The 9,462-nt window shown below is 44.7% G+C and overlaps 1 protein-coding gene across 1 annotated transcript; it reads right to left on the bottom strand.

Moving 5' to 3' along the window:
- Positions 1 to 1,236: 1,236 nt before the first annotated feature.
- On the bottom strand, positions 1,237 to 8,694 carry VIM (vimentin). Its single transcript, XM_017669269.3, has 9 exons — positions 7,974 to 8,694; positions 7,270 to 7,330; positions 4,833 to 4,928; positions 4,589 to 4,750; positions 3,972 to 4,097; positions 3,404 to 3,624; positions 2,900 to 2,943; positions 2,416 to 2,501; positions 1,237 to 1,594 (listed from the first exon to the last, which is right to left on the bottom strand). The coding sequence occupies exons 1-9, from the start codon at positions 8,534 to 8,536 to the stop codon at positions 1,553 to 1,555; spliced, it is 1,401 nt and encodes a 466-aa protein (XP_017524758.1). The 5' UTR covers positions 8,537 to 8,694; the 3' UTR covers positions 1,237 to 1,552.
- Positions 8,695 to 9,462: the final 768 nt, after the last annotated feature.

Raw genomic sequence — 9,462 nt, 5'->3', positions numbered from 1 at the left:
AGTTTAAGGGCCCAAGAGACCCGGATGTTTACTCTGGTAACGCTGAGCATGTCATTTATTCAAATATGGTGGGTGGGCAGCAGGCACACTCAGGGAATCTCAGGCTGAATACCCTTTCCTGTAAGATTGTACTAAGGGAGGACCACTAGACATAACCTATTGTCCACATGGGTACAGCTATGAGTTGAAAGAGGGCACTTTAATAAGTAAGCAGAAACCAAGACTGTCCCAGGCAACACAGGACATAGAGCTAGGTCACTTCACAGCAATACTTTCTCTGCTCAGGCAGCATCCTTAACAAAAACAGTGAAAATCGCAGCTGTTACTTAACATATCACCAGCGCTAAGGAGGGCTTTGTATGAACTTACTTTTTCCTTCATCAACTGTAGAAAGGTGGTTGTATACACCTGAAAATTACAAATGCTTGCCACATCATTCCTGGAGAAGAGGGGGCAATATAAGAAAGTGAGACTTATATAGGCAATACAGGAATTTACTGGAGTGTCCCTCCCACACACACTACCAATCTTGGAACTCTGCTGCCTCCAGGCCACACCACCTTCCATTTACCTAAGCTCGTCCTCCAAAGGCCTGCTCACACCACAGCACCTTCACTCTCATAGCTCCAGGTTTTAAAAGCTTTTAAAACAGCATCACTTCATCATATGATTCACTTGTATTAATCTCCCAAAGAAAAAAAGATATTTGTGTCTAGTATCATTCCTTGAACACAAAGGTCTTTAAAAGTGTTTGTGGAATCTTGCAAGCACGCATACACAGAAATGCATGACAGGTCCCTATGTTGGAACTTAACTTGTCCCCTTTGATAATGAAAAATGCAGCCCCAATAACCTGGCCAGTGCCCTGTGCTTTCATTCTGAGTTGAGCTTGTGCTCTTCATAGGCTGCACACTCAAAAAGTTTTCATTTAGCCAGTATTTCATTTTAAGCAGTCTATTTGTTAGAATTGAAATCACACTGGATAGACTGGGTGAGTTCATTTTATGAAAAAGACCATTGTTGGACATGTTTTTATTACATATCTATATGTAAATTTAAAAAATAACAAAAGTGAAATCTACCTAAAAAGACCAAATTAAGAACTATAGCTCAACCATAAGTAAGTCAAATTTATCAAGTTAGCCTAAACTCAATTTCTGTGGCCCAAAACATTTAACTACACTCATCTTCACCCCAAATTTATAGTGTTCAGGTATCAAGTAAGTGACACACCAAGAGTTTTCAAAGATTTATTGAAGCAGAAACAAGTTGGTCAGATACTTGTTGGAAAAAAGCAGTTTTAATGGTATTCAAAAATACTTTTAAAAAAGTATTCTAGCACAAGACTTCTTCGTAAACTAGATTATGTTGTAAACTTCTTTCTAAATCTTTTAGAAGTATTGATACTTAACAACTAGAGCTTATTCCTATTCCAAATCTATCTTGCGCTCCTGAAAAACTGCAGAAAGGCACTTGAAAGCTGTTTCTGTAGATACGGATTTTTTTTTTGTTCTTGCTGGTAATATACTGTTGCACCATGTGTGTGCAATTTTCACTCAAGATCATCATGGTGCTGAGATGTTTCATTTATAACCTGTTAAAAAAACAAAATACAAGTCAAATACACTACTACATGCTAAATGTTAAATTATCCCATTAAGCATGACAAAAAAAAATCTTACTAATTATATGTAATTTATTGTGAAAGCTGGAAAGTTATGTTGGTTCTGCATGTCAATGATTTTGGCTAGAAGGATGGATACATACATAAGATGCCCTTCAACTATAGGCAAAGGAAGTATCCTATCCATTGGACTACATGATTTAAAAGTTTTTTTTTTAAAAACTGTGTTTATGATGGTTGCTGTAATAACCCTCTGCAGCAAAATTTAAAAGCCATGAAGACATATTAACAGGTAAGGAAAGTACATTTTAAGTTTATGTGCAAAGGAAGATTACATGAAGATTATAATAAATTTCGATCATTTCTTTCCTGGCATAGAGAGGTAATGAGCCACTAACTGATCGTATGGCATGACCCTGTAGAAGTTTAGTCGATGGTCAGCAGGGAAGGCCACATGTCCAGGATCAAACCGATCCTAATAGTAGTTTAATGCAGTGGTTCATGAAGCTAGTCTAGGAAGTAACCTTAAGGAAGCTGTACTCCCATTTTAAATTAAGGACCATAGAAAATCACTTATTTAGAAAATTGCTATCCCACCTTTACATCTAGGAGCCAAATAATTAATTGGCTATGCGTAGTGCTGGAAGAAAAAGCCTATTCTCTTTTTAGTCATTATGAGTGAAACTGAAACCTCGTAAATTAGCTAAGTGTATGAGATACAGATGTACTTATTTAAAAGGATTATCAGTGCCTGCCTGGGATTACTCCAGTTTTGATGTAATGATACCAACCTGTCCATCTCTAGTTTCAACCGTCTTAATCAGAAGTGTCCTTTTAGAGTGAGTGTCAACCAGAGGGAGTGAATCCAGATTGGTTTCTGAATAAACAGAGGCCCAAAATGAGTAAAAATGAAATTTTAAAGAGACAACTATTTTGTCCAAAGAATTATGTTTTTTTTCACAACTTTTTTAAAGTTCTACTACAAAATAATCCTACAGACTGTTACCTGTTTTGAAACCCAGTGCCCAACATCACTGCAGCATCAGGTAAAATGGACTATTTTGTGTTTACTCCAAAGGAAGCAGTCAAATGGAATTTAAGTTTACTGGGAGCATAGGCTGCAAAATAATACTTGGGCCTGAAAATTATGGATGTTTTACAGATTTTTCTCCCATGTGACATCTTTCAAGTCTCATTTCAAAAATCAGCACTTTATCATAAATAAAACAGTTACAAGCTGATGCAATTTTTCATGAATGGCATTAAAGTGCTTACCCCTCAGGTTCAGGGAAGAAAAATTTGGAAGAGGCAGAGAAATCCTAGAAAAGAATGAAGAAAAACAGTAAAACTTTTGGAAAACAAACAAGTAATGGTTTATTCACCTGTTTACATCAACTAAGAAAATTTACTCTTGTAATTCATAAGTGACGGGTTTGCTTCAGAAGCATTTACCTATGATCTGTCATACTAGTACATTTAAAATATTTTACTTCAAGCATTTCTCCACAAGGGTGTGAACTGGAAGCCTTAGGGAGTGGGAAGAAGGTTGGTTTTCAGAAGGTTGTGGGTTCAAATTTCAGATCTGCTACTGATGAACTCTGATTAAGGCAAGTTAGGACATCTCTCTGAACCTAGTGTTCCTAGTTTATAAAAAGCTGCATGTAGCCACCTTGAAGAAATGTCCTAAAGATGAAATGAAATAATGTATGTAAACTGAGTGGCATCAGACCCTAGCAAATGGCAGCTATTAATTCACAGACAGAAGCCTTTGCTCCACACCTGCTCTCCTCGCCTTCTAGCAGCTTCCTGTAGGTGGCAATCTCGATGTCAAGAGCCATTTTAACATTCAGCAGGTCCTGGTATTCCCGAAGGTGACGAGCCATTTCTTCCTTCATGTTCTGAATCTCATCCTGCAGGCGGCCAATAGTGTCTTGGTAGTTAGCAGCTTCGACAGCAAAGTTCTCTTCCATTTCACGCATCTGGCGTTCCAGAGACTCATTCTGCAAGATAAGAAAAGAAAGGCTTCCGCTGTGATTTCCCAGAAAAACCCAGCTAGTCCCACAACAGACCATTTGCAATCTTTTCCTTCAGTGACAAGTATCAACACTCCAATTTCAGGTGGAAAATATAAGTACCAAGGCCCTTCTTATCAGAAGCAGTAACTTATGAAAGCTAAAACCTCCAGGTCTCAACATCCATTGGGAATCTGTCTGGACAACTCCTTTCTTTGGATTAATTTAAAACAATGTTTCTTCATCTGAAGTTTTGTTCAGGTATCACCATCAGTGTGGCCAGCTGCAGGGATCCACACTAGCTCTTTCCCCTTTGGCTACGGCCTCATACTCACAGTTCCTTTCAGCGCGTCCACCTCACAGGTCAGAGATTGCACCTGTCTCCGGTACTCATTTGACTCCTGCTTCGCCTGGCGCAGGGCGTCGTTGTTGCGGTTAGCAGCCTCAGAGAGGTCAGCAAACTGTCAGGAGATCAGAAAGGCAGGTCACCCAAAATTCCCCTAAGATTCTACCTGACCTGGACAGATGAGAAAGCTTAAAGATAAGGGCAAACAAATGAACAAATAAATAGGGCATGATGCAAACCAACTTTATGTTTTAAGTTCAAATCTCAATGTCTTTCAGAATGTCTCAATTTCTGTTTCGAAAACCAGAGAAAGAACAGTGGAATTCTGACAACTGATATCTGCAAGGGGAAACTGGCTCTGTTAGAAAGGGGAGAGGTCTTCAAGGGCATGGTGCTACAATTTATTTGGAAGCAGCGTGAAGTATGGTGGAAAAGGAGCCTGCTATTGTAAAGGATGGGTGTGAGTAATGGGGGTCTGTACGTTGGAACACACAGAAATTAGACAAGAAGTCGAAGCCAGCTCTTAGCCTGGAGCGAAAGGCTATTTAGGAATAACCCACATAAAATGCTTTTCTTTTGTTTAAGCCCCACAGACTTGTTTCATACCTTGGACTTGTACCATTCCTCAGCCTCCTGAAGGTTCTTGGCAGCCACACTTTCGTATTGCTGACGGACGTCACGCAGGGCGGCCGTGAGGTCAGGCTTGGAAACATCCACATCGATTTGGACATGCTGTTCCTGAATCTGGGCCTGAAGCTCCTGAATTTCCTAAACAAAGAACAGACAGAAGGTCAGCCACGCTAAGCAGGGAATAGTTTCACTTACATTCATGAAAAGGCACTCCGTTTACCTCCTCATGTAGTTTCTTCAAAAAGGCAATCTCTTCTTGCAAGGATTCCACTTTACGCTCAAGGTCAAGACGTGCCAAAGAAGCATTGTCAACATCCTGTTTTGAAAAGAGAAAAGACTGGACATGGAGAGGATGCTGAAGTCTGTGGCTTCTCTCATTTATTCCTTTTAAACGAACCATATGAGAGTCATTTCTTTACTATAAAAAGGGTGTTGACAATTTTAGGACCTTTGATTAAGCTTGTAATCTCCCCAGTGCTACATATACCATGCTGCTCCTCTTTGTTAAAAAACTTGAATTGTGACCCACTGTATTATATACTCCAGGGGGCTGATATGATTGAAAAATAAATAAGTGTACACAAATACAGCAAACTGGACTCAATTACTACTGAATCTACATTATACCAGTGTAATTATTGTTTTTAAGTCTTGAAAACCAATGTCACAGCATTTTCTGGATTTTTTTTGATGATGTCATAGAAAAACATGATGATAGGATTTGACCAGGTTTCGTAACTTCATGTACACAGAAGTCCATGTGCGACAAAAATTCATGCTTCAAAAGCTGCAGTATGTACCTAAACTCTTTTTTTCTCTACTCAAATCTTTGGGAACTTACCCTTAGGATCCAAAGCAAGTATGTTATCATCTAGCATTCAGGATTCTAAGGCTAGATTTATACTGCAGTTCAGCATGTGCACTGTCCACTATGCAGTTCAGGCAAATAAGGAAAAAAAGTTAACTTTGAACTGTATTTGCTTTTCTTCCTCTGGTAGGTTTTTCTTCTGAAACCCCCTCATCTCATCCTGTAAGGTTGTGTCTATCCTTTTCACTTAGCACTGTCAATTTAGTTACTTAGCTTATTTCAAAAATGACTGGTAAAAACATACAATGAAACTCTGTGTAGGGTTCTTGTTGCTCTGGCTGTCCTGTGTTTCTACCATCTGTCACCTGCTACATCCCGAAGACATTATTTCCCCTCAAGGAAATGTCATGAAGATTTCTATACCTCTCATCTTGTAAACAATTTGGAGTATTTGGAGTATAGTTTATAGCATTTACAATCTTAAAATGTTGCACACACTTCTATCGCCTTCCTGGAAAAGTAAATGAGTAAATGGGGAAAGGGTGATAATAAAAAGATCAGGCTTGAGAAAGAATTCACTTTTAATTACTGTTAAGCCCTAAAAAAGACATGAAAGATAATTTCCTGACCTCTATAAAAAAAGTTAAATGTGACATTCTAGTTCAATATAAAGAATATGAGGGATTTTACCTAATCCCCACACAGTTAACTCACTACTGCACACAAAACATTATAGATATGATGATCATAAATGCTCAGCCACTAAAATGAACCATACATTGCTGTGTTTAATTTGGTAAATGTACTTCTGCTTTTAAGTGTTATTCTAGATTATTCATTCCTCTCAAAGTCCTTTTATAGCCAACCCCAGGAAGTATTCAGGAGAATAAAACTCAGAATGTCTCCTGCTTATCAATTCCAATTTCAAGTTAAAAATCCTTTAAGTCCATCTAACTTCGGAGCAAAATGCCCTTTACTAAAACTCCATCCTTCACCTTTAAGGTTTATTTTTTATTTGTGGAGAGAGTGCCGAAGAATATAAAAACCCAATAAAGGAGGCCTTGCAAAATATGAGGTATGACTGTAGCATTAAGAACTCTTCATATCACATACTTAACAAGTCTGGGCCAGATATTAGATAACGGATGGTAGCAAATACTTGGGTCCATTTAGAACTGTACTTACATCATTACATATTCAATAAGAACGTGGCCTGTTGCAAAGTTTCTCTGGGAACACAAAGACTCCTATTATTTCTGCCCAGAGCCACCACATTTGCCAGAATGTCTTATCTACATTCCATAGTGAAGCCCATAGAAACCATTAATACCCTTCAGCCGACGGGACAGATGGCTCCTTTTCAATTTTATTAGATCATAAAATAGCTTTGCATAGTGATAGTTCCATTAACTTAACGCCACAATAGTTTGCAGAGAAGACAAGAAACTTGCTGGCTTAAGGCCAATTAAACGAAGTTTCTTATCCAACAGGATTTACATTTTAAACTTCAGGGCATAACTGCTTTTTGTGGTCTTGTACAAGTTAGCGAACTTGATTTGAGCAAGCTATAATCTACATCACACTGTAACTGCTCGGGATCAGAATGTCAGTGTGTTGCAAAAAAACTGAAAAAAAAATTCCTTTGGAAAAGACCTTGAAACAAAGTAAAAAAAGACTTTCTTGTCCTACCCTGAGAAGCTGCAGTCTGTAGTCTTACTGCCACTAGGGGGCTTTGCGTGCAGACGTGAAGTTTTGCGCGCTTTTGACTTGAGTTTAAGTAACTTTTAGAATTGCTGGTGGGTTGATTGGGTGGGGTCCGGTGGCTGCGAGTGGGTCCATATCTACAAACCTGTCTGAAAGACTGCAGGGTGCTTTCGGCTTCCTCTCTCTGAAGCATCTCCTCCTGCAACCTGAAAGAGCAGCGCATTAGCCGAAAGGGAACTGGGAAACCGCCAGGGGCGGGGCGGCCACACCCAAACCACCACGTAGCTACGCCGCGAGGCAGAGGTTGCTGCGCCACTGCGGGCAGCCAGCGCCTGTGGCTTTTAGAATTGCGCCCCTTGGCAAGTTTTCGCGGGACCCTGGTGCAGCGTGGGGAAGCAATCACGGTCTCCACCCTAACCTGCAAGGCGAACGCTGTCGCCCACCGCTGAGGAGACTGCAATCCCTTTGTCTCCTCTGCTCCATTCTTTCCTCCCTCCTCCCGCTCCAAGGCTGGGAGCTCACCAGAAAGGGTCAGCAAACTTTCTTAAAAGTTTGGGGGAAAGCGCGCTCTAAAAAGTTTAGTTTCAAGAGGCTTTCGACTGCAAAGTGGTGGTTACAAGAATCTGTAACTTGAAACTAAGCGTTCTTGGGCAATGAGTGAGGTAGAGGGGAAATGTTAACTGCTAGGTCTGCGCTCAGGGCGGGGCTGCGTCACCGCAGCCACCGTCCCGCTCCCCCGCTGTCCGCCGGGCAGCCGCAACCCTGGCCACATTTCCTAGGGCGTGGCAGCTCTGCGTGGGGCCCATTCCCCTCCCCACCTCGCGCAGCCCCTCGTGGGCGCCGCCTTACTTCTCCCGGAGACGCATTATGTCCTCGGCCAGGTTGTCGCGCTCCACCTCGACGCGGGCCTTGTCGTTGGTGAGCTGGTCCACCTGCCGGCGAAGCTCCCGCATCTCCTCCTCGTAGAGGTCCCCCAGGCGCGACTTGCCCTGGCCCTTGAGCTGCTCAAGCTCGGCCAGCAGAATCTTGTTCTGCTGCTCCAGGAAGCGCACCTTGTCGATGTAGTTGGCGAAGCGGTCGTTCAGCTCCTGCAGCTCCACCTTCTCATTGGTGCGGGTGTTCTTGAACTCGGTGTTGATGGCGTCGGCCAGCGAGAAGTCCACCGAGTCCTGTAGCAGCCGCACGCCAGGCACACTGCTCCGCAGGCGCACAGCCGAAGAGCGCGTGGCGTACATGCCGCCTGGGGACGAAGCGTAGACGCTGCGGCTGGTGCTGGGGCGCAGCGCGCTGCCCAGGCTGTAGGTGCGGGTGGACGTGGTCACGTAGCTCCGGCTGGAGCTCGGCCGGCTTGCTGTGCCGGGGCCGCCGAACATCCTGCGGTAGGAGGACGAGGACACGGACCTGGTGGACATGGCTGCAGAAGGTGGCGGTGGGCTAGGTGGCTGCGGCGGCGCGGACTGGCTCGGGGAGGACGGGCGAGCGAGGGCACGGTGGGTGTGGGCTGTGTGAGCTCTGCTGCGTCTCTAACACGGGGACCCCGGAGCAAGAGTGGCAGAGGACGGGACCCTGCCGAGGGCGCAGTTTTTATAACCCAGTTAGGAAAGAGGGTCCCCTCCCACTGCTATCCCAGCCGCAAAGCGCGCCAGCCAATGGGGACCCGGCGAGGATCGGGAAGAGTGGGCGGGGGTTGGGGCGGAGGCGCCCTCGAACCTTCCTCCTCCCAGCTCCTCGACTGCCCGGGGCTGCGCACCGTCTCGTTACTTCTGTGCTGGGCTGGGACTTTCGGGGTTTCTTGATGATGGCCTGAGCTCTGCTCACCCCTGGGTGCTGAAAAGGCTGTTTGCGCGGTGGTAGTGGAGCCTGCCTAGTACCGGCCCGGAGGGGTCCCGGGCGCGGAGCCAAAGGGCAGGGAGGAGACGCACGGGGGGAGGGGCGCGCTGCGGCGGGGCTGCAGGAGCCGGCGGGTGGGTGGGGAGACCCGCGGGTGGAGGAGCAGGAAGGGGGGGGAGGAAGGGATCCAGTCGAGCGGAGGGCCCAGAAAGGAACAAAGAGCGCCTGAGATTCGAGCGCGAAGTGGGGGCGGGCACAGCCCAGGACGCAGAGCTCAGGCCCCGAGCAGGTTCGCACACAGCCCTCTTCGAAAGGGGGACCGCTCCGGCCCGCGGCTCTTTTCGTCTTGTCTTGGGGGATCCTGCTCAGGGACCTAATGGGCTCCGTCCGACTTTGGACGGCGCGAGCTTCAAGGCGCGGCCGAAGAAAGCCCAGGGGAGTGGGGAGGGGTCGCTGAGTCACTGGCAGTGAGTCACTGCGCCCTGCTGCCCGCCGAAGTTGAGGGCTC

The sequence above is a fragment of the Manis javanica genome, chromosome 2 (genome assembly GCF_040802235.1).
Source record: "Manis javanica isolate MJ-LG chromosome 2, MJ_LKY, whole genome shotgun sequence".
Taxonomy (NCBI): Eukaryota; Metazoa; Chordata; class Mammalia; order Pholidota; family Manidae; genus Manis; species Manis javanica.
This window is presented reverse-complemented; position numbering and strand designations above follow the sequence as displayed.

Bases quoted from the DNA above. Each gene is read 5' to 3' on its own strand.
- VIM (XM_017669269.3), bottom strand. From the start codon at position 8,536: ATGTCCACCAGGTCCGTGTCCTCGTCCTCCTACCGCAGGATGTTCGGC. The intron at 4,751-4,832 runs GTAAACGGAGTG...TTCTTTGTTTAG, and splicing joins TGAAGAAACTACATGAGGAG to GAAATTCAGGAGCTTCAGGC. The intron at 3,625-3,971 runs GTGAGTATGAGG...CTTATCTTGCAG, and splicing joins TGGACGCGCTGAAAGGAACT to AATGAGTCTCTGGAACGCCA.